Source organism: Sinocyclocheilus anshuiensis, unplaced genomic scaffold (genome assembly GCF_001515605.1).
Source record: "Sinocyclocheilus anshuiensis isolate Anshui unplaced genomic scaffold, SAMN03320099.WGS_v1.1 scaffold694, whole genome shotgun sequence".
NCBI lineage: Eukaryota > Metazoa > Chordata > Actinopteri > Cypriniformes > Cyprinidae > Sinocyclocheilus > Sinocyclocheilus anshuiensis.
This window is the reverse complement of record NW_015542477.1, coordinates 2852359-2877912: the sequence shown is the minus strand read 5'-3', so window position 1 is coordinate 2877912 and position 25554 is coordinate 2852359. Positions and strand designations below refer to the sequence as shown.

Below are 25554 nucleotides of genomic sequence, written 5' to 3'. Positions count from 1 at the left end.
TAGGAGTCATAAGGATGTTGTATATTAAAATACAGCCCCGATTTGACAAACAACCACCTGCATTAACATTTAATGGGTAAGGGTCATCATTCCTTTTCATCATTTTTTAATCACTAAGAGATAGTTCAGCAAAAATTACTGTCATCATTTACTGCCTCATGTGGTTAAAAACTGGTATGACTTTTTTTTTCTTAAGAAGTTGTTTTGAAGAATGTAAAAAGCAGTTTTGGCTACTAGGCTATATGGACAAAAAAAAGTGCTAAGATGTTACTCCAAATATCTGCATTTGTGTTCCACAGAGGAAAAAGTAAAGTCATACAGGCAGGGCCGGCGTGAGCTCAACTGCTGCTCTAGGCAAAACCCTACCGTGCCGCCCCCACTACGTTTTAAAGAATGTTAGTGAATGTTCTGGGAACGTTCCCTGTTAGCTGGGACATTCACAATTAAACACGATCTTTAAGATGCATGTGAAAGACTGGAGATTTTGTTTATTGGTACAACTGCATTAAAATAAAGCAGACACGGGCGTGTTTTCTGATTATTATATTTTTTTCCTACTGCAACGTAAAAAAAAAGAATTTAATAAAAAATAACCACTAGTATAGCTGCAAAAGCAAATGAAGTGTATGTACAGGCCTGAAGTGGCCATGGGAAGATTTGGGAGAATTCCCGGTAAGCAGCTCGACAAACGTTGTTCAGGACACGGAAAGCACAAGTCTCTGTAGTTCATTTTCACTAAGAGACATAGAAATCTGTTCAAGCCGTGCTCGTACAGCCGAAATCCCTATTCGTAGTCAGGGTGTAATTTGAACAAGCTGGGTCCGGGTCCAGCACCTCCGAATTCCGATAACCTCATTTGGCGGATCCCCCTCCTCACGCACCAATGAAAGATGAAAAGTTCGTGTCAGGGTTATTATAGTTTTACATTTTTAAATTCATTTTTATTTTAATATCGCTTTCAATTTATACTTTTATTGGTTTCATTAATCATTTTGTTAATTTTAGTTTAGTTTTTATTTAGTGAACAGATTTATAGCCTATTTAATTTTTATACATTTTAGTTTCAGTTTTAATTTTAGTTTTAGTAATTAAAGTTTAGCAGAATTAACAGAACACTTCCAGAGCGCAGACCAAAGACATTTTAATTTAAGCTTATTGAGGCAAACCTGTAGCGACACAAAATTAAAACATGCTGAGATTGATTAGAAAACGATTATTTATTTTTTATTATTATTTTTAGTTAGGTGTTCAATAGCTGTTGGTTTCGTTTCGTTTTAGTTTTTCATTTATTTTGAAATTTTTTTGTCTTTCTTTCTTTTGCCTTTTAGTTAAATACAGTTCTTAATACAACATATTTTACCGTTTAAACATGTATACAACATTTCTTACATTTAAACTCGTTTAACAAGCATTTTAGAAGTAAAAATGAAACATTTAATCGTCGCAAAAAGACTGATGCGGCTTGTTTAGGTGACTTGGTTTGCTTTGCATAAAATAAAATGATTTACAGCAAAGAAACTGTTTTATAGATTAAATAAAACATACACAAACCTATATATTTGACCAAAGAAATGCAAGTCCGCGCACTGAGAATACTCTCACCTTAAGAGAATGCAAAATATCTGCGCTCATTACAAACACTGGGTTGTTGCGACTCTCCTGTCCCATGAGCTGGGTTACACAAAAACTACCCAAACATGAAAAAAATGTTGCAATAAAATAACCATGATTTTTAGAGTAGGCTATATGTGCATACTATAAAAGCAACTGATGCAAGCTGATAATCACTTAAGTGGATCCACTAAATGATTGCGCGAATGCTCCATTACCTCTCCATCCTCTGAACACTTGCCGGATCCGTCAACCACTTTATTCCGGGACCTCGCAATTTACAAATTAAACTGTTCGTAGCGTTATAACTGATAACGGCTAAATGTCTAGGCTACCTGCTAAAAAAACAAAATACGGTTTTGGTCCAAAACCGTGTTTTTTTGTTGTTGTTGTTTTTTTGATGTATCCACCTGTGTCTCCCCCACGTTTTCTAGTAGGCTATAATCTTACCTTTCAGAAACGCGTGTCGGGCTTTAAAACTCATCAGACATCACCAGTAGCAAAAGTCATTAATGTCCGGATAGTTTTATTCATTTTGATGACATTTATGGAAGTACATGAGGGTGGTTTGCATGTGATATTGACGCCGCTCAGGTGGGGCACAGCGCGGGAGCGGCATTACTATGAAGCTAAGTTAATTTAGAGTTAGAATAACTAAGGGGTGATAACTTGTTGATATGAGTGCAATAATTCCAAAGAATGCCCAAAAGATAAACTAAAATATCTGTCCTTCTTCCCGCCCTGACTGTGCTGCCGCCCGAGGCTTTATTAACACCTACACCTACCCCAACCCTAAACCTACCCTTACAGTATAAATACAGTGTTGGTAATCTGATAGGTAGCATTATTTGTCAGAACACCGGCCCTGCATACAGGTTTTGGGACGACATGGGGGTGAGTAGCCTAAATGATAACAGAATATTCATTCTTGGGTGAACTATCTTTTAAAAAGTGGCATATATTCAATGTTGCCTTGCAATTATTGTGAAGGCATAAGACCGTCTATATATATATATATCTTACCCTGCTAATCTTCGATCCGTGAGTAAAACCCCGGTCTCACGAAACACTCTGCGTTCTCCAAAAATGGCGCTGATCAACGCTCATTCTCTGGTTAACAAGACCTGCATTCTTAATGATTTTATGTCCTCTCAAAATCTGGACTTCTTGCTTATTACTGAAATGTGGGCTAAGAAAGGAGACTTAAGCCCCTATTCTGAACTTGTTCCAGCAGATTATTGTTTTTACGATGCTCCCCGACCTATTGGAAGGGGAGGAGGATTGGCTATTATCACAAGGAAAACTTTTAAATCACGTTGTCGTCTATTATCCTCTGCCACATATACAAGCTTTGAATCTCAGATATTATTGCTTGACTGGTCTGAACCAATAGTCCTAGTTTTGGTATATCGGCCACCTCACTTAGTAAATGGTTTTATAGCGGAATTTTCTGAATTCATAGGGGACCTGGTTACTAAACATGACCGATTTCTTTTAGTTGGTGACTTCAATGTCCATGTGTGTTGCCCCTCTAAACAGTTATCCACTGAATTCCTGAACACCATTGACTCTTTTAATTTGCTGCAATGGGTTACCCATCCTACACATCTACAAGGGCACACTTTGGACTTAATATTGACTTTTGGGCTGTCTATACCGGATGTTGAAGTGATTGAATCCCCCATATCTGACTACTTTCCCATTGTATTTATGAAGTGTCTTCCTGAGATTCCCCAGATAACAGTCTCTGATATAAGACAAACTCCCGTATACTCGTCACATTTTTGCGAGGATTTTACTGCGGTTTACAATAAAGTTAACTCTTCCCTGTCGGTTGAGTCATCACTCTCTGATCTTGATGCTGAACACCATTTCAATTCTTTAAATACAGTCTGGACGGACGTATTAAACTCCATTGCACCTTTTAAGTATTTTAAACAAAAACCCAAATCAGAACCCTGGATTGATAATAACATTCGCTCCCTCAGACAATGCTGCAGAAAAGCGGAAAGAAAATGGAAAAAAGACAAACTGCAAATCTCTTTTGATATTCTGAAAAATTGTTTGTCCTTATATCAAAGAGCTGTTAAGAAAGCCAAGGCCTCCTATTTTTCAAATCTTATTGAAAAGCATCACTGTACTCCTAAAATACTTTTCTCTGTTATTAACTCTGCTCTAAATTCTCCTACTAATTATTTTCAAAATCCTTCCTTTGCGCTTTCTGAGGACTTCCTGAGATACTTCTGTGACAAAGTTACAAATTTGAGGGCCCAGATACAGGTAACAGATTACGTTGAGTTGCCACCTACAAATCCAACACCTTGGACAACATTTAACGATGTATCTTTACAAACAGTCAAGGAGGTGATCACAAAATTAAAACCCTCTTTCTGTCCCCTTGATATAATTCACCCCCGCTTTTTGAGGCAAATTATTGATACCGTGGGCCCAGGGCTGGTATCACTGTTGAATAACTGCTTGAAATCCGGGTACATTCCGGACGACCTGAAAATGGCCATGGTTACCCCGGTTCTCAAGAAGCCCTCTCTTGACGCCTCTGTTTTAGAAAATTATCGACCAATTTCCACCTTACCATTTATCTCAAAAGTAATGGAAAAAATTGTGCTCCTACAACTTCAGCCTTTTTTAACTAATAATCACATCTTTGAAAATGTTCAATCTGGGTTCAAATTACTCCACAGCACTGAAACTGCTCTTGTAAGAGTTTTAAATTATATTTTAATGACTACTGACTCTGGTGCTTCTGCTATCTTAGTGATGTTGGACTTGTCATCTGCCTTCGACACTGTCGATCACGAGATTCTTATTTCTCATTTGGCGTCCCATGTGGGACTGGTTTAAATCATTCTTAACAAACAGGAGATTTGTGGTAAAAACTGGAAGTTTTCACTCGACCACAAGCAACCTAACTTGTGGAGTTCCACAAGGTTCTATCTTATCTCCCGCTCTCTTCTCTCTTTATCTTCTTCCTCTGGGCTCTATTTTTAGAAAACACAACGTCTCTTTTCACTGTTACGCCAATGACCTACAAATTAATATATATATATATACACTGTATATATATATATATTATTATTATTTTTTTTTTAAAGGAGACTGATGTCACTGACTGAAATGTCATGTCAATTACAATTACAACTGTTGTCTTACCTCAGTGGCTCATGTGGTCCTTTGACCTGTCTTGGGTTCAGATCCAGACTATCATAAACATCAAGATGCTCTGGTTCTTCACTGTCAGTCTTGGCATCATGTTGTTTGGGGTTCTCAACGGAGAGGAGGTCAATGCGCATCTGGAGCTCTCGCTGGTACTCCTTCTCTTGCACCAAACTCTCAGTATCTGACTCTAAGGAGTCCCACGTTAGTGATAAAGCGGGCACATTATTCCTTGGACTATCGTTAGAGTCATTGTTGATGCTGAATTTGACTTTTGTCTGTTCCAGCGCATCAGGCCCGTTGAGCTCGTGATGGCGTCGTTGCTCTGAGGCGATCGTTTTCATGGCTATTATCACAGAATCAGCATTAAAGAGTGGTGAAAACACATTTAAGTTGAATTTAGCTATGCGTTTACTTTAAATGTTTGATAGTTCACTCGGTTGTTGACTGACTTTTCAAATCAGCTGTGTATAACCCATGTCGTAATGTAGAAAAGGCACCTTAAACGCCGCAATAATAATGTAAATCGCTTCTACAAGCATTAAAACGTTACCTCGTATAGAAATCCATTGATGTGCTCCAGATTTAATGTTTCTTTTTTACCTGCTATCTACATCGAAAGATGAGACGTTCATTGTCAGGGAACATTTCGTTTGCTAAACTGTTGCCGTGGAAACATAGACGCCATGGCTGTCCACGCCTGCGCAGATCTTGCCCCTCTGTGACGGACACACACAGAAGCTTAGAACAGTTGCAGAAGACTTTATGGTTGCAGCTACTACGTATTTTTTATAATTCTGTTGTTCAGTAACAATATCTTATATTGTACGTAAATCAGGTGTACATATATAAGGGAAAAACTATTCGTCATGGAGCGTTGAAACGTTAAGTAACGTCATGACGTATAGTGCAGTAAAAAGCTTTTTATAATTTATAATTATAAATAATAATTTTATATTATAATAAATAATAAAATAATTTATATTATCTATTTTTTTTATAACTTTTTGAAAGCAATTTTAACCATCCGTGGTTAGGGTTACATTAAAAACGATTTGACCATAGACTGTATTTTTCTTTATATTTTTTTATTAAGTACAAAATCTGAATACAACAAACTGGCATTAATTAGTATACAAAAAAGATTCTGGTATGGACGTCTCAACACAATAGAATCATAATAAGCTCCAGACAAATCATATAACAAAACATTCCAAGAAACATAAAATATAAAATAAAAATAAATTAAATAATAAAAAATACATAATTACAACAAATTATATAATACAAACAAATTAAGTAGTTTTACTGCTTTTGGATTTTTCATTTTACTAAGGGCATCTGAGAAGTATTTTAGATCAATTTTAAATACAATAAGCAAAGGAGGGGATTTAAAATATCCAGACCATAGACTGTTTTTTTTATTAATTTTTTTATTGCATTGCTAAGAACATACACCATCAATGCCAGGGGTGCATACAATTGAGAGTACAAATGCAGGTTACAAAATCAGGAAAATATCATACAAATGACACAATTAAGGGCTTTGGAGTTGCTGGATGTAAGGAGTGTCCAGATAGGATTTAAGTTCCTTATGAAAAATAAAAAAGTAAGGCTTAGCACCCTGAAATTTACATTTATGTAAGAAAAATTTCGCTAGAAAAATAAACAAATTTATCAAGAAATATTGGTCCTTTGCATCTTTATCAAAATTGTGCTGACCAAATAAAACATCTTTGTATAACAAAGAAAAACTTTGTGATGAAAATGTGCGTACAAAAATACAGAAATCCATCCAGAACATTCTTGTATATGAGCATTCCCAGAAGAGATGAGAAATAGATTCATCTTCAGCACCACAAAAAGAACATAAAGAGTCAATATCAGGAAACATTCTTTTTAAGTAAAGCTTTACAGGATAAAAAAAGATGAAGTAATTTGTAGGACACATCCTTGACCTTATTGGTTATTAAATATTTAGACGACAAAGTCCACACTTTCTTCCATGGAATGTTGATAAACTGGCCATTCCAGTAGGACACAATGTACGGGAGAGAAGTAATCTCATTCTGAAATAGCTGTCTAATTCTCCTGTTCCGACCAGAAGAGTTAGATAAAAAACAAATATTCCCAATCATTGTATCAAAAGGATGAGCTAGACCATAGACTGTTAAAAACATGTAAGTAGTGTCCGTGACGTCACCCGTAAGTTTCCGAAGAGCGTTTTTGAAGCTCAAAGTGGTCGGAGGCGGCCGTCGCCATCTTGGCAGCGCGTCACCGCGCGTCGCTCCCGGATAATGGGAAATGGACAAAGAGGCGGGAGCTGGTTGCTGAAACCACGCCCACCTAGCGCACCGGTGGTGACTGCAGCGCAATGAACCCGTCACTCAAGTGGCCATGCCCTTAATTATGCAGAACTTTAAGGCTTAATATAAACGGGTGACTCATAAAAAATAAATCACCCCCTCACAGTTGTCATAAAGGGCAAAATTAGCTATATAGACCAAAATCATTTTTTGAACCAGGCTGTAAACATGTTTTTTTCTGCTGTAAAGTTGGGCATTTTAACATGGGGAGTCTATCGGATTGACTCCCTTTTGCAGCCAGCCTCTGATTTAACACTTATTTTATACGACCCAAGTCATTAAAGACAAAATGGCTGACACAAAAGGTAAGATTGACGCACTGGATAAAGGAAACTTCCTCAAAAGCATTTATGAGTTTCCTGTACCCTTATGACTATTGCTAAGGATTCACCAAAAGTTTAAGGCCATTTTATCGGTCAAAGACCTTTTAAAGGGGTCATATGATGCTGCTAAAAAGAACATTATTGTGTATTTGGTGTAATGAAATGTGTTTATGCGGTTAAAAAACAAATTTTCCACGTACTATACATTGTTTCTCCTCTATGCCCCGCCTTTTTGAAATGCGTCGATTTTTACAAATCTCATCGGTCTGAAAAAGCTAGGTGTGCTGTGATTGGCCAGCTATCCAGTGCGTTGTGATGGGCCGAATATCTCAAGCATGTGACGGAAATGTTATGCCCCTCACCATATTGTGATGCCGTGTTCGGCCGGAGCGACGAGACAAAAACCCATTATAAACGAGGCATTTGTTTCATCCAGTGGGGACATAATTACTGATAATGACTTATACTGTCTTTTTACGCGTTGCATCGCGCCACGTGAACATAAAACCCTGTCCGCATTTGTGATCGGAGAAATGACAAACAGCAAATGCTACTCTACACTGCCCAAAACTCGCGTTTGAATCATCAGTGGCAAATCCTTTAAATTAAAACGTACTTGCAGAATGTGAGTCAGAACTGCAGGCATTGTAGTCTACTCTCCCAGGATCAGTAAACAGTCCTCCATAAAATGTGCTGCACACATCTGGATTTGGGTTAAACTGTTCTGGAACAGTGTTGTAAATACAACTTAACCACTGATGCGGATTCGACGAAGGAGCAGCAACCACATGTGACGACCCCGGGCTTCATACACGGTGAAAGCCGATCAGGCGATCCACAGCACTAAGTTGATGTATTCCCTCAGCGACCAGCACAGATCAGCTCTAGGCATGACGAAGCGGATATCGTCCTCTTTTGGAAGACCAAACAAAGTAGTTTCGCTTTCACAACGAAGCACAGTGTCTCCACGACATGAGAATAAGCGAGAATAAAAGTTACGCCTTCTTTCTTTGCGTGAACATTTGGAGCGGCGTTATGCAAATCTTCCCACATAGTGAGGTAGATGGCGTGGTTGACTCTTAACTTTTATAAAGAATATCTCTTTGGATTTGAGACTTTAGTCTTTGCAACTTTACAGCTCTTCTTTATGCACCAAGAGCTCGTAACACTCCAAAGAGAAAGGAAAAATTGAAATCGCATCATATGACCACTTTAAATATTAAATACAGCACGATGGGACACTCATCTTTGATATTTAAAGGTTAATAAATTAAGAGTATTATTTTTATTTTTTTACTCAATTCGAGTATTTCAGGTAAAAATATTAATTAAAAATGGGCAACGGAGGTGTTTAAAGACAAAACACCAGACAGAGGCAGCATTGGGAATAAGTCACCATTTTATTCATTTACTTTAAAGCATTGAGGCAGTTGGAAAAGGCTTATGAAACTCACATTTCACAAGCCGATAAATAGGATGTGCAATCTAGGTAGAAAATCTGTTCCCTGTGATCTGGAAATGTGATCCCTTAATCCCCCCTTTTTTTAAATTGCAACAATCTCTCTCTGCAAGTTGAAGTCATCCAAAACTTGAGATAGTAAGAACAATTTTAGAGGAGTCCAACTACAGAGGGCAACAGTAAACATTGCTATGGAGGTAGCGCAGTGGCTTTGGAATGGCTTAGTCGACCTCCTCAATGGTTGGGCCGGAGGATCCACCTCCTGGAGCGGCGCCAGCTCCCGGGAAGCCACCAGGCATACCATCAGGCATTCCACCTGGCATGCCTCCAGCACTCTGGTACAGCTTTGTGATGATGGGGTTGCAGACCTTCTCCAGCTCCTTCTGCTGGTGCTCAAACTCTTCCTTCTCAGCAGTCTGGTTTAAACACAGATGTTAAGATCATTTTGAGTTTGCCAGTGCAAGGTTAGAAAAGTAATCCAAAAGCCACTTAATTGACCAAACGTCTCAACTAATAGCAAACTTACCTGGTTCTTGTCAAGCCAACTAATGACTTCATTGCACTTGTCAAGGATCTTCTGCTTGTCCTCGTCACTGATCTTTCCCTTTAGTTTCTCATCCTCAACAGTGGACTTCATGTTGAAGGCATATGACTCCAGACCATTCTTGGAAGACACCTTGTCGCGCTGCACATCATCCTCAACCTTGTACTTCTCTGCCTCCTGCACCATGCGCTCAATGTCCTCCTTGCTGAGACGACCTGAAATGGACTTCCAGTTAACCTCTGAAGTGGCTGCCACAAAGTCATTAAATATTTAAAGAGAACAGAGGAGAGAAGACTTACCCTTATCGTTGGTGATGGTGATTTTGTTCTCCTTGCCAGTGCTCTTATCAACAGCTGAAACATTCATGATGCCATTGGCATCAATGTCAAAGGTGACCTCAATCTGGGGAACACCACGAGGTGCAGGGGGGATTCCAGTAAGCTCAAACTTGCCCAGCAAGTTGTTATCCTTGGTCATTGCACGCTCACCCTCATAGACCTGAGAAGGGATAATTAAAACAAGATAGCATCATTAAAGGTGATCCAAGGGGACTTTGGGTGGGATAAAAGACTAAACTCCTAACAGAAGCACTTGGCACCCACCTGAATGAGCACACCTGGCTGGTTGTCAGAATAGGTGGTGAAAGTCTGAGTCTGTTTGGTTGGGATAGTGGTATTACGCTTGATGAGGACAGTCATGACTCCACCAGCTGTCTCAATTCCAAGGGACAGAGGAGTGACATCTAGCAGCAGCAAGTCCTGAACATTCTCAGACTTGTCACCAGAGAGGATGGCAGCCTGAACGGCTGAAACAGAAGAGTGAGAAATAAGAACCTTGGGCAATTTGAGATGGCCAGATAGTGATGACAATAGTCGCTCAGACATCCAAGGAAGGTACTTGGGCCATCTTTGGTCTTTCAACCTCTGGTGGAAACTACGAATGGCAAGGAATCAACTTCATCATAGCGAACGACAAACCACAGGAATAAGACTCAAAGTCACCCACCTGCTCCGTAGGCCACAGCCTCATCGGGGTTGATGCTCTTATTAAGCTCCTTGCCGTTGAAGTAGTCTTGGAGCAGCTTCTGGATTTTGGGAATGCGAGTGGAGCCACCAACCAGGACAATGTCGTGGATCTGAGCCTTGTCCATCTTGGCATCACGAAGTGACTTCTCGACTGGGTCCAAGGTGCCACGGAAGAGGTCAGCGTTGAGCTCCTCAAAACGGGCCCTGGTGATGGAGGTATAGAAATCGATACCCTCATAGAGGGAATCGATCTCAATACTGGCCTGAGTGCTGGAGGACAGGGTACGCTTGGCCCTCTCGCAGGCGGTGCGGAGACGGCGAACGGCTCTCTTGTTGTCGCTGATGTCCTTCTTGTGCTTTCGCTTGAACTCTGTGATGAAGTGGTTCACCATGCGGTTGTCAAAGTCTTCTCCACCCAAGTGAGTGTCTCCAGCAGTAGATTTTACCTCGAAGATGCCATCCTCAATGGTGAGGATAGACACATCGAAAGTGCCACCACCAAGATCGAAGATGAGGACATTCCTCTCAGCACCAACCTGAAAAGCAGAAATAAGAGCAGAAATGAGTATTTGCATGTACATTTATGAATTGTATAACACTCAATTTCGCTCAGACATCCAAGGAAGGTGCTTGGGCCATCTTTGGTTTTTCAACCTCTGGTGGAAACTACGAATGGCAAGGAATCAACTTCATCATAGTGAAACTAAAGCATGCATGCATGATATATATATATATATATAAAGGGATATCACCAATTTTTAACGCTACTGACACGCAAGTTTTCCTAACCTTTTTGTCCAGACCGTAAGCAATAGCAGCAGCAGTTGGTTCATTGATGATACGCAGAACATTCAATCCAGAGATGGTTCCAGCATCCTTGGTGGCCTGTCGCTGAGAATCGTTGAAATAGGCAGGCACTGTGACGACAGCGTTGGAAACAGTCTGCAAAGAGTGCAAATTAGATCTCAACTGCCACTTGGAACTAAAGGCAACAATAATACAGTTTAACTACAGCATAGTGCATGTCGCTCAGACATCCAAGGAAGGTGCTTGGGCCATCTTTGGTTTTTCAACCTCTGGTGGAAACTACGAATGGCAAGGAATCAACTTCATCATAGCGAAGCACATCAAGTCAAAGGGGATTTCAATAAAGCCACCCCACAAACAGCTGAATGATCACTCACCTTTCCCAGGTAGGCCTCAGCGATTTCCTTCATCTTGGTAAGAACCATGGAGGAAATCTCTTCAGGGTAGAAAGACTTGGTCTCACCCTTGTATTCAACCTGGACCTTGGGACGGGTATTGTCATTGATGACATTAAAAGGCCAGTGCTTCATATCAGACTGAACAACGCCATCATCAAACCTGCGACCAATCAGACGCTTGGCATCTATTGGAGAAGAAAGAAAAAAAGTACAAGTTATATAGAGGTTTGGAGAAGAAACAGGAGAGGAAAAAAAAACAAAAAAAAAACTAATCATGTCAAGATTTCGCTCAGACATCCAAGGAAGGTGCTTGGGCCATCTTTGGTTTTTCAACCTCTGGTGGAAACTACGAATGGCAAGGAATCAACTTCATCATAGCGAATCATTTTTGGAATAAATGAATTGTATTAAATAACCACTTACCAAAGACTGTGTTGGTGGGGTTCATGGCGACCTGGTTTTTTGCAGCATCTCCAATCAATCTCTCACTATCTGTGAAAGCTACATAGCTTGGAGTGGTCCTGTTTCCTTGGTCATTAGCAATGATTTCAACTTTTCCATGTTGGAAAACACCTACACAGGAGTAGGTGGTCCCGAGATCAATACCAACAGCTGGTCCCTTGGACATTATCTCTAAAAAAAAGAAAATTACATAAAAAATAAATATAGCTGCAAGCAGCGATTATCGGGGTTAATGCACTTTAAAGCCTTTAAGGTGGTATGCTTTTAGGGTCTAGGCCAACATGGATGTATGGCTGACAGTAAAACACATCCAAAATGGAGAATAGGCTCACAGACACACACACTGAAATTAAATTATTAAACTAGTATATTAACTCAATAAGCATGCTTACACACACGCGCATACATTGTTGCAGATATAGATATTTGCAATAAGTGATAGGTGACCAAACTTAGTGACCAAGTCTTCTTTAAGAGTTTGTCATTTTCAGGTTCTCTAATCATAATCTGGCATAATAGTAAAAACTGATATGTCTGTATGAACAAAATGGTAAACTTTGACTATGACTGTGATTTTAAATGTTGTAACAGTGAGTTTGTAATGTGTAAGCATGATTCCATAAGCAAACCTATGAACAGTACTGTTTTAGTGTGTTTAATGAGCCCATTAGTGGTCTTCCACTGCCATCTAGTGGTTATAATTGCAATCTCACACAGCAGTGTTTTTAACCTTTATAACTATTATGGTGTTATTTTTTGCCCAATCTCTCTTAAATTTTGCATGCTTGTTTAGAATGAAATTATGCATCATTTTACACAGTTTTGAGAAGTCGTGGGCTTTCTTTTAGAATTTATAGGCCATTGGGTACACTACGTAAAGAACATTATAAACTGATGGGTTTATGGTGGTCCAAATGCAAATGTTCAACTTGTTTTTCTTTTTGATAATTATTGACCTAGAGAGTCTAGAGAATAGTACTGTGCTGATTTTATTGATTACGAGTTAAAAACCAAGGACTAGTTCACAAAAGTAGTTTTTTTTTTAATAATCTCAAATACTTAAAAGAACAGTTTGATTGACAGCAGTGATCCTAGATGCAAAGTTGTTCAGAATGAGGAGATCTATCATATGATATGGAGATAGTGTATAAGTGAATATATGAACATTTTATTGCAATTTGAGGCATTTACTACAGAAATACTGTGTTTTTGAGGCTGTTTAACTGTAATAGCACCACCTATGGTCCGATCTCTATGAAACTTCACATGCGTGTTAAGTGTCTTCTGTCACATGTTTTCACCAAGTTTCGTAAAGTTTTGGGTTTTTGTTTAGGGTTTATAGGCTTTTGGGTATTTGGCCACACCCCTTTTTAAAATGACCCGTTATAGCTAACCAAAGGACAATTTTTTTGAATGAATGAATTATTTTTTTGATAATTATTGATCTAGAGCAGGGGTGGGCAAACTTGGCCCTTCCAGGCCACTTTCCTTCAGAGGTTAGCTCCAACCCTAATCAAACACACCTTAACCAGCTAATCATTGTCTTCAAGACTACTGGAAGGCTACAGGCAGGTGAGTCATATCAGGGTTGGAGCAAATCTCTGCAGGAAAGTGGCCTGGAAGGGCCAAGTTTGCCCATCACTGATCTAGAGAGTCCAGAGAATATTACAGCGGTTTGATTAAGAGAAAAACCTAGGACTAGTTTGCAAAAGTAGTTTTTTTTTTTGCCATAATTGAGAATATTTAATGAACGATTTGATTGACTGCACTAGTCCCAGAGGCAAAGTTGTTCAGAATGAGGAGATCTATCATATGATAAGACCTTGTGTTTGTTAATATATGAACATGTTCTACAATTTTAGGTAATTTTCCATACAAATATTGTATTTGAGGCCTTTTCAATTGTTATAGTGCCACCTATGGTCTGATCTCTATGAAACTTTGCATGCATGTTAAGTGTCTTCTGTCACATGTTTTCACCAAGTTTCGTAAAGTTTTGGGTTTTTGTTTAGGTTTTATAGGCTTTTGTGTATGTGGCCACTCCCCTTTTTAAAAATGACCTGTTATAGCTAACCGAAGGACAAAATTAATGTTTTGGGTTTTTGTTTAGGTTTTATAGGCTTTTGTGTATTTGGCCACTCCCCTTTTTAAAAATGACCTGTTATAGCTAACCGAAGGACAAAATAAAATTTTTTTTGATAATTATTGATCTAGAGTCCAGAGAATTGCGCTGCAGATCGAGATTGAGCAAAAAAACCTAGGACTAGTTTTTTTAACAATTGAGAATACTTAATGAACGATTTGATTGACAGCAATGGTTCTTGAGGCAAAGTTGCTCGTTATGAGGAGATCTTTCAAATGATATGCATATCGTGTGGATGTGTAACACCACGTGATTGCAAAGCCATAAAACTCGTTAGCACCAACTAGTGGCCGATTTATTTCAAGATTCTTACAGACCTTTAGGGCCATGAGTCAAACATGCCCATAGTTTCGTTCCGATCAGCCTCCATTAACCTTGTTTAATAGGTGCTCAAACTTAATTGGCCAATGGCGGCCATGTTTTTTGAGAAACGTGAAGGTCCTCAGACACTTGTGCCACTTCGGACAAAGACACTGCATACCAATTTTCAAGTCAATCGGACCAACGGTTGCGTAGTTATAGCCGTTTTTATGTTTTTCCATTTTATAGCGCCACGAAGTGGCAGAGCTGCTTAATTTTTTTTATTTCACCAAAGATTGACCTCAGCTTTAAGATCTCAGTCCATTCAGAAGTTAAAGCCATTTTAGTGAAAGTGGCCCCATCCCTAATGGATAATAGGTGCGACCGTGAGTCAAAAGTTTAACTTTTTTTGCTAATTATTGTTATTCACTGTCCAGAGAATATTTCTGCAGTGTTTTGGTTTCGACCGGGCGAAAAACCTAGGACTAGTTAGCAAAAGTAGGTTTTGAATTTACTTCAAAATGGCGGGAAAACCAGACCTCATAGAGCAAATCTGACTTTCTACACTTTTCTTTGTTTTGACCCAAGGATTCCAAAAGTATAAAAGTTTTAAGTCTACGACAAACGGTCCAGGAGTTACTAGCAGTTTTGCGTTTGATCGCTATAGCGCCCCCATAGGCCGATTGGGGCGAGTCTTTGCGTCCGAGTAACGAGCATGACTACTACTACTACTATCTTATAAAGTTTCAGCTCTCTAGGCCTTACGGTTTGTTCTGCAAGATCAGTTTTAACGTAGAACAATAATAAGAATGCTAACAATTACAATAGGGTTTCAGCACTACGTGCATGAACCCCTAAAAAAACCTTTAATTGAACCCTGGCAAACAAAAGGAAAGCGATCAGGATCTCTTTCATTAACTAGCTAACATGCTGTTGTGAAACCACTGAACACCAAGCCTGGGAGCACACGCGGAAACGCGTCAGACCACGTGGTTCGAACTTCTAGAAGATTCTATGGTCAAATACGGAATTCAAAATCACACGGATCAAAACCGGTCTTAAATTCAACTTTTATAAACTTTCATGTTATTGTGCTAAATGTGTCGGTGTACAATTTAAAAAGAAAGTGATACAAGCAGTATTATGCGACCAAGAAAAACTGATCAACGCTAAAGGTCGGGTGAGGAGCGTGATCGGATCAACTTACACGAGGTACCGGTTGCGGTTTAAATGTAACGTATTGTTCTCTCAGGCATTTTGATTGTAGTAACGTTAACTAGAATACGAAACTTGATCTTTCAGGGTCTTTCGACAAAAGCAAGTGAAAACTAAAAAAAAAAAAGCAACTTATGTAAGTGAAACAACTTTTAATGTTATTCAATACAATAAATATCTATAACGGAATCATTAATGGTTCAGCACACCCGGAAAATATTCCAAATATTAATTAAAAACAAAAAAATAAAATTGAGCTCTCTTTGCATTTCATAAAGCAGTGATATACTACATGCAAGCAGAGAAGCAGATATTTAATATAAGATTGTAAAGCCAACATAACCAAAAAAGACAGAACAAACACCTTACCAAGCTGGAAATAACCGAGATGGGTGAATATGACAGTTGGAAAGCTGGAATGGCGACAAACTGCCTCGCCTTGCTTAGAAGAGAGAACGGCCGAACGTTCTAGAACACTATATTGCCGGTAGCCGAGCCAATGAGATTTCAGATGACTCAACTTCAACTCGTAAGAACCAATGTAAAACCGGAATGTTTCATTTAGCCACGCCCATTGTGGGAAGAAGCAAGGATATAACTGGTTGAAAAAAAAATCCAGACCATCCCCCTCAGTTTTGCCGCAACCGCTGTTAATGCGGAACAGTGACCTGTACATGTGAATGAATGAAATCAGCTTTCACATTCACTGGGAATGCATCGATGATACAGCAAAACAGTGAATAGCAATCATTACTTGAAAGAAACACCATTAGTAATACAGATTAGGATAGAGTAGGATATATATATATATATTTTTTTTTTTTTACAATACGTATAAAGCAAATGTTTGAATTTAATAATGGTTTTAGAATAAGGCGATGATACTCTGCTCCATTGTGCAACATTAAGGGCTTTGTTGAAGCACGAGGAGCTTATCACGCAGCGTCGGTGTTCTAACAAATGATGCTAACTTTACCAATCAGATTATTCTACCAACACTGTATTTTTAATATTGTAAGGTTAGGTTTAGGGTAGGCTGAAACCTTTGGGGCAGAGTATTTTTAATTTTTTTATATATAATTTATCCTGTTATGGAGAAAGGAAACCGGAAGATAAACGAAATTCGTAAATAAAGAGAAGAAGAACCAGGAACCAGGAAATAAACTATGAGGATTGCACAAACGCCCAGAAGGTGGCGATATGCATACAGAATACGATACGAATCGCCAAAAAATAAGTAGAAAATGTGTCCACAAGTCAAGACAAAGGTAATTTAGTAATTGTTTTAAAGCTTAAACACGTTCATATTTAAAGAGCATATGCGTTTTCGTTAAACACAAAACAATATTGAAGAGGAAGTGACATCCAAAAAGTGAGCTTGGTTTAAGTCTTATTTCACTTTTTTTTTTTCATTCTTTAGAAGAATCGCCAAGCATAACATCCACACGTTACATAAAATAGTTTGTTTAATTTTCTGCACTATTTATAAAAAAGGCATTCTGACTTTTGAATGTCAGAAGGCCAACCCTTGATAACAGGGAAAGCAGCAACCATTTCAGGTTAAAAATACATTTTTAATATAATGATGAAACGCCAAGGCAGTCTATTCCACTTTTATCAAGGGAACATTTTAAAGTTATAAACACATTACAATAAAGCACACGTTATAATAAAACACTTCTTTACATTCAGTATAAAAATAATGTAAACCAGCAACGACTGAAAAGTAAAAACAGTACATACAGTATATACAAAAACTGGTAGCTATATTCATCATCTTTTAGTGAGCACCATTGTTCATAACAGAACTGCAAAATCAGTTCAGTCTTTTATGAGGATTCAGAACCTGCTGAATTCTCCTCTAAAGTTCAGTCTCCTTGACACAAGCTCTGTCAAGTTTGTTACAAGCTTCTGTTGAATTGTCTTGTGTTTCAGTGATCACATCTACTGTAGCTACTGAATTTGCTGTATTCTGTGGAGTTTCTTCCACTTTGTATTCTGTGAAATTTGAGTTCCAAAAACCTAGACAGAAAATCAAGAGAAACACAACATTTTAATAGTTTGAAAAGACACAACAGCCGGTATGCTTGATCTACCAGATTAGGTGGTTTAAGCAGTTATACCTTGTCTTCTCCTTTGCTGGGCCTGCTTTTCTTCATGACTGGATTTTGATTTGCTGCTTTCCACAGACTGGTCTGATTCTTCATTCTCTGTTATAACAACAGATTAAAATTGAATCCAGAATTAAATCTCACCCAGCCTCTAGAATATAATTGAAACTTAAAGTATAAATATATAAATAATCTTATATTACCTTTTTTCCAGGCTATATGTGCCCTTCGCAGTCTGATCACAAAGAAGATGACTACAATAAACAAGCATATAACAAGGCATGTGACCAGCAGGATCAGCAAGTGTGAGCTTTCCTTTAGATCGTGTTGTTTGCCAAAACCTGCAAATACACAAAGTAATACTGCAATAAGTAATTCACGTCCTTTACATGTTGCTTTGATTTTCATATAGACATTTATGTGAGCGCAAGCTAGAAATTAGCATGAGCTTCACACCTTGTGAGTTGGTGGCATTTTTGGTCAGGAATTCATCAGGTGAGTTTGATTCCGAAGAGTTTATGTTGTGTGCTGAAATGCAAAGATAGATCTGAGATCAACTTCACTACATAAAATAAGCAAGATTAATGATATATTATGTTCAGTATATTATGCTACATATTAAACAATTAAATTTAATAACACTTACTTATCAAGCTTATATCTATTGCTGTGGAATGTTCCTCTACTAAAAGAGATCACAAAGCAAATCAATTACTCACAGAGAACAAACACTGAAATTGTCTTATAAAAACAATTACTAACTTTTAGGTGGAGTGGAAATATTGTTTCAGTATTTTGTCATGCATAATTGCGTATTTACCTTGCATGCTGTTTGAGGTAGTGACGTCTTCTGTTGGGAGCACTTCAGTACTTTCTGAAATTGATGACAGTTCCATGTGTGCTGTAATCAGATGGTATATTTGTTAAACAGTTGTTAAGATATCAAATGTAAAAGAAAAGATAAGCAGAATGACCATGAACGAGAAAAAAACTAAAATGCCTTTAAATGACTGTGTGCAGTATTCACAAGCTACCAGAAGATGGAGGCAGAGAGATATAAAGAGCAAAAGCAATTTCCATTCTGTGGTTTTCTGTGAAGCCATCTCACAAAAGGGGTTCTGCTTTCATTTCTATGTGAGTTATATTTAAAGTATTCTGTCATGCTCAGACTTTTTTGAAATACCTAGTTTATTTAGTGTAACTGGTGAGGCCATTAAAAAATGAAGTGACCTATCCTAATACATGAAATGAAGAGGAAAAACTCACCTGTACTGCTAATGGCAGGAGCAGAAGTGGCTGTGATCATTGTGTCAGTTTTTAGCTCATCTCTAGTACTGGAGTACCTTGTCGTGGAGGCTGTAACAGCTATGTGAAAAAAACAATAAAAACGTTCAATTACTCCGAAACCCCATCAGAAAACTGTTTGAATGTTTACTTATCAGAATCTGACTTGGTGTTTGTTATATTACACATATATAGTGCATCTATTCTGGATGGGGAACACAGCTGTTTTTGTTCAAAGAAATAGTTGACTTCCCTGACATCATGTGATTGACCACTCTAATGAGAACCACACATTCACTTAAATAGGAAACTACCAAATACTGTAAAGTGTAGATGAGCTTTCCCTGTGCAGCTCAGCCAGACAAAATCCCCAAATCTTTTGGTTCCCTTTTCTGATACTGGCTAATGTCATTTATGTCAAATTGCCACTGTTTTTGGTCACATGCTTGGAACATCAGTGGTGGTGTTGGTGAGATGGGCGCAAATATGAATTCTAGTTAGTGGTCTCTGCTATTCCTGCAATTGATTATATGTAGTTGCCTACTATTTATGTATACTTACAGTGATTTTCAATAGTGACGAAATCTATCAGTTGTTTTGGGAGAGCGGTATGTTTTGCCAGGCACATCACCGTTGCTCTCCTGATATGAGTTTTGACTGTTAAGATGCTAACTGCAAGTGACCTGTCGGATCTTTCCTCCCGCAAGGTATTGGGTAGAGCTGTTAGGACAAAACAGGGTGTATATATTTATTTATCCATGATTTATTATTCATATAGCCTGAGAAACACCCTATTGAGAGTACTATTGTTTGCATTTGTCCTTAGCTGACCTATTTCAGAATATCATGGTTCCTCTATTTTCACAAGGTATTCGTTTCTTAGTGAGAGAAATGTCAGAAGTCATGGGAATTTGTTTGTCAGTGATATTTTTTTCATTTTTGAAAGAATTATTTTATGCTCGTCAAGCATTTATCTGATGAAAAATCTTACTGACTCCAAACACACACACACACACACACACACATATATATATGTGCCCCCTAACTGTCTGCCCACTCAGACACTTCTCGTAACTTACCTTCGATTTCAACCCCACTGATTAGCCATGAGAGTTCAGGTGGGTGGCCATTCGCTTCTGCTGAACACTTGATGATTGTTTTATCTTTATACTCGGCCATTTCTATTTTTGGCATTCCTGTGATCCGATCAAAAGAGTTGAATTACATATTCCATTATTCATCCGCAAATCTTTAATAGTCCTATTTTATGGATGTTTTCAGAAAAGATGAGAAATAAAATATTTATACGTACCCAGTACTTTAACTTTGAATCTTTTTGTAATGACTGTATTGTCATATAGTAGACATTTATAAAGCCCTTCATCATTTAAGGTAATGTTGGACAGGTGAAATGTATATTCAGAGTTGTTTAAAGTAAAAATGCTGCTTCTTGGGTCTCTTAGCGCTGTAGGGGAACATGAAATACATTTTTAGTGTTAATCAGATACAATAAAGAGGAAATGTAAAAGTGTTTGAAATACATTCTTCAGTGGTTCTCATACAATACACAGTGTTCTTGGCTTCACCTTTTTCGTTGTTAAAGAACAAAAGATGGCCTTGTGGATTTCTCCACTCCATGTGTCTATTCTCACTGAAGTTTTTTCGAGGACATTTCAATACCAGTGTTTCTCCTTCTGCCACTGTAAGATACTTTTTTGCCAGACATTCTCTTATGCCTGTTCAGAATGAAAAGAAGTCAGTATAATCATGTTTTAATAAAGCTTCAACAACCTAAAACATTAATAATGAATGCTAAATGCACTCAAGTGTAGGCTAGTTGAATGGAAGAACAGTAGGTTGATAGGGGGGCAGATAAGACCACAGACATCCTACACTCTGCTCTGACTCATTTGTGTTTTCTCACCGCTTTTAGGTGCTGCAGCTGAACTGAGAGGGGGCTACACTTTGCAATAGAGAGAAAAAGTGACTGCTGTAAGTGGTCTTATTTTCTTGTGTGGTTCGATCTTGCAGCGAGAGAAAACTTGCCACTGTGACACATAAAGCGACATTCTCGCACTGGAACAGGAAACCGTGGTGTTAAAACGTTACTCACAGAGTTGTACACATATAAAACAGATGTAGTTCTAAATCAGGCTTCATGGAGGTGTGATTTTTTTAGTCATATGTAAAAATGCTAATTGCCTAATGTGAATTTGTATGTGGGAGTAACAGTACAGTAAAACTCATAGTAAATAGTAAAACTATTTCATAGAATAATGTAAATTATTTAACATTTTTGAAATATGTGCAAAATGTTCACTGCTACTGACAATTATTGAAAAACTTAACGGGGAGTAACAGTACAGTAAAACTCATAGTAAATAGTAAAACTATTTCATAGAATAATGTAAATTATTTAAAATTTTGAAATATGTGCAAAATGTTCACTGCTACTGACAATTATTGAAAAACTTAACATCATCTGCTGTGTTGATACTGTGTGCATCTTTGCAAAAATATTTTCCTGTTTCTAAAACAACAAGGTGAGCAAACTTACATGGAAAAAAAATGGTAACCTAAAAATGGTGATATCTAAATTAACTGGTTTTAAGTCAAACCAACTATTAAATATCACTGAATCAACCTATATACATTTATTTATATCAGCAAAACTACATTTTATAAGTTGTATAAGGTATAAATAGCTCTTTGAGGGAACAGCTGCAGGTTACCACTTTAGTTTATGCACAGCAAAGTTATATCATTCAACCAATCCAATAAGAATAACAAAATGAGTTAAGAAAATGTTCAAATCATGTAAAAGTCTATCATACACATCATGCAATAAAGCATTTAATGCACTGACATACATCTGAAACCTTATTTTACGATGTAACCTACGTACACATGAAAACTAACTTGAAGGCAACAGGTAAATACGTACACTAACTAGTCAACCACAACGCTACTTTAAAAGTCAGAGATGTAGCCTAAATGGTTGTAAATAAGAAATAAGTTTGTCTTACCTCCTACAATCAACATCAAAGTGTGAATAACTAAGACTGTTTTGATCTCCATACTGCACGCTCTTGAATCTGAAGCTCACTTCCTCTGCTAGACTCGTTTAAAGAGAGCGGCTTCCATGACATCATGAAATGTCATGGTCTTTTCCCCTGTGCAAATTTATGTGTGAAGTTTCAGGGGCATTTCGGACAGTGGTTGGTTCTCTTTTAGCAAATTTACACTCGCCACCTTTTGACCTATTATGTTCTCATCTATTTAATCAAATGATGTGTCTAATTCAGACTTCAGTTCTGACTGGCATCAGTTTTCCTAATAAGTCCACTGTATATGAATGCTGTAAAATATAATATAATAATATATAATTCTTTAAATGATAAGACTTTATGTTTCTTTCAAAAACTAACTTGTAGGCAGTTTCAAAAGTTTCTACTGAAGTTTCAATGTAATAACTCTCCTCCTACAGTTGATGAATATATAACCTTCCTCCAGTTGTAATGAATCATCCAGTATCTAATTTAACCCTGGTAATAAGGATTTTTAAGAATTAAAACATTTTTTTTTAAATCAAACAAAGAAACCATTCTATTTACTGATACTGTTTTTATATTTATTTATGTTTAATTAGGTAGATTTCTTCTCTAAATCCTGTATTTCGATATTTACTGTATGTCAAGAAACAATCAAGATTTTATAGGTTACCATTATCATAACCCTCTAATGGTGTTTTCTGATCAAATAAAAAATATTTTTAGCATCTCTACGACAGCACCCTGGCAGTGTCGCCAAAAGCGTAATAACTGTCTGGTATCATTACACAAAAATGCTAAACAGCTCAGCAGGAACAGGAAGGTCTTTTTTAGGGTTGTGAGGAAAAAAACATCACATGATTAAATTTCACACTACCCACTGACCACTTCAACTATGTGGGCAAAAAAAAAAAAAACCTTCCCCGTTTCGATACACAACCTAAATAGAGTTCGCATCAGATATGGTAGTAACGTAGCTAACACAACTGAGTATTAATACAGATGTAACTGTGTAATGGATAAGCCTGTTCATTTCTGTCTGTTCATCAGGTGTATTATAAAGCATATTCTATATTTTATTATAGTCAATAGTTTTGTTCTGGCACCAAGGGCCAGTTTGCACAATGCTGGTTTATTATGAGTAAAATATAAATCTGTGATATTTTCTGGCTAGGACATGGCATAACATCAAGGACAGCATATGATACAATGTAAGTCCACTGCAGTGAATGAGATGCTGAAGGCCAAGAAGATTGTCATAGTTTACCACAAGTTTCAATTTGAGATTCTTCACAGGAATTATGTGGTCAGAACAATGTAAAATCCTGAAAGCCTTGTTTATTAAATATCAGATGTGGTTGTTTACATTCTGGTTGTTATTACTTAAAATAAAGGATTTGTATATTAGCAGAATCTTACCAGCTTTATTACAAATCAACTCTTTAGCAGAACTGAAGGCATGAGGCAAACGTACAGAAGCTGATGGAGCACCATCTAGAGGCTGCTGATTCGAAACAAACATTGATGACAGGGAATTACTTTACATATTTGACATATTATGGTCAATTTTGTCAAATAGTTATTATGAGTATGCGAATGCATAAGCCTACTGTATGCACTATGCTTTGCATAGGGCACTGGAAAACTTATGAGGAGAAATGACATGAACGTTTGTGCAGGACATGAACCGAGAGGTTGTGAAGTCTGACAGCGCATCCACCAGAATTCCACAACTTGATTTTGAAATTCCTGCTTTCACACAGAAGGGCTGTAAGTTTTTCCATTGTGACCTCTAATTTAAGTACAAGTCTGAAAATCTGCAGAAAGATATTTCGGAAAGTTACAATTTACACTTTGATCAGTTACTTTTTGCCGGATTGAATAGTAAATGAATAAAACGTTTAATAAGAACACACACAGCCCTAAATCAAACGAAAAAAATGTAGTTTTGTGTCATGGTTGATACCGCCATTATGTTTAACTAACGTTACTCGCTATTGTTGTTCAGTTACCGTTGTTGATGTACTGTAGTGTATTTGCATGCATTATCAATATAGGCCTATGAAACAAGATACACGAAACCAAAAAACCTAACGCAAATAAAGCACATTTATGCACTAATCAGGTTTTCCCTTACGATTAAATTTTAGTGTTATGTGCACCATCACAAATATTTAATCGAGACTTTTATTTTGACAGGTTTTGCGAACTTGCTCTGACCCGGTGATGATACAAGCGGACATGAGGATATTACACAAAAACGTGCGAAAGCTGCTGGAAACTTCTAGCAAAACGCCACTCATTAATATCTAACCACTTCTACCAGTAATCCAGAGAGTGGAAATAGTTTTACCCTACAGTGCCTGGCAGGATGTCAGTTATTGAGGAGGAACGAGTCCGCGGTGGTGTTTTTAAGGACATTAATCCAGAAGATGAAGATCAGCAACCTACAGTGATCGAGAGTTTGTGCATGAACTGTTATGAAAATGTAAATATACAGATTATTATTATTAAATTAATACATTATTATGTACTAATACAAAATTTAAATAATGTCAATTTTATGTTTTGTCCAGGGAAGTACACGTCTACTGCTTACTAAGATCCCTTTCTTCAAAGAAATCATCATCAGCTCTTTCACATGTCCACACTGTAACTGGACCAACACAGAAATCCAGTCTGCTGGTCGGATACAAGAGCAGGGTGTGCTGTACACCTTACAGGTGAAGACCAAAGAGGTATGGATCTACTCTTAAAGTGTTTTAGAGATTCATTATCTGATCAGTTATATCATGGTGCCACATTTGAAGTTTCTCTCAGGAATTAGCAAATAGATTTTCGTTTGTGCAGGACATGAACCGAGAGGTTGTGAAGTCTGACAGCGCATCCACCAGAATTCCACAACTTGATTTTGAAATTCCTGCTTTCACACAGAAGGGCTGTAAGTTTTTCCATTGTGACCTCTAACTGAAGTACAAGTCTGAAAATCTACAGAAAGATATTTCGGAAAGTTACAATTTACACTTTGATCAGTTACTTTTTGCCGGATTGAATAGTAAATGAATAAAACGTTTAATAAGAACACACACAGCCCTAAATCAAACGAAAAAAATGTAGTTTTGTGTCATGGTTGATACCGCCATTATGTTTAACTAACGTTACTCGCTATTGTTCTTCAGTTACCGTTGTTGATGTACTGTAGTGTATTTGCATGCATTATCAATATAGGCCTATGAAACGATACATGAAACCAAAAAACCTAACGCAAATAAAGCACATTTA

General features: G+C 37.6%; 3 protein-coding genes across 4 annotated transcripts; 1 reads left to right on the top strand and 2 right to left on the bottom strand.

Moving 5' to 3' along the window:
• Positions 1–8855: 8855 nt before the first annotated feature.
• LOC107693988 (heat shock cognate 71 kDa protein) lies at positions 8856–16294 on the bottom strand. 2 transcript variants are annotated; one of them, XM_016493604.1, is made up of 9 exons: positions 16197–16294; positions 12131–12340; positions 11687–11892; positions 11292–11444; positions 10483–11038; positions 10080–10282; positions 9777–9975; positions 9460–9692; positions 8856–9349 (listed from the first exon to the last, which is right to left on the bottom strand). In XM_016493604.1, the coding sequence occupies exons 2-9, from the start codon at positions 12333–12335 to the stop codon at positions 9155–9157; spliced, it is 1950 nt and encodes a 649-aa protein (XP_016349090.1). In that variant the 5' UTR covers positions 12336–12340; positions 16197–16294; the 3' UTR covers positions 8856–9154. The 2 variants fall into 2 exon arrangements, with proteins under 2 accessions (XP_016349090.1, XP_016349091.1); XM_016493605.1 differs by having other exon boundaries at positions 9155–9349; positions 16192–16279.
• A 1288-nt stretch (positions 16295–17582) lies between these two features.
• LOC107693903 (cytotoxic and regulatory T-cell molecule-like) lies at positions 17583–22300 on the bottom strand. The gene is made up of 12 exons (XM_016493437.1): positions 22249–22300; positions 20809–20958; positions 20535–20687; positions 20302–20418; positions 19784–19942; positions 19205–19303; positions 18759–18839; positions 18585–18623; positions 18395–18466; positions 18142–18279; positions 17951–18037; positions 17583–17849 (listed from the first exon to the last, which is right to left on the bottom strand). The coding sequence occupies exons 1-12, from the start codon at positions 22298–22300 to the stop codon at positions 17689–17691; spliced, it is 1308 nt and encodes a 435-aa protein (XP_016348923.1). The 3' UTR covers positions 17583–17688.
• Positions 22301–24482: 2182 nt separating this feature from the next.
• On the top strand, positions 24483–25247 carry LOC107693983 (zinc finger protein ZPR1-like). Its single transcript, XM_016493598.1, has 3 exons — positions 24483–24760; positions 24849–25010; positions 25123–25247. Exons 1-3 carry the CDS (start codon positions 24644–24646, stop codon positions 25237–25239), a joined length of 396 nt encoding a protein of 131 aa, XP_016349084.1. The 5' UTR covers positions 24483–24643; the 3' UTR covers positions 25240–25247.
• The last annotated feature ends 307 nt before the right edge of the window (positions 25248–25554 follow it).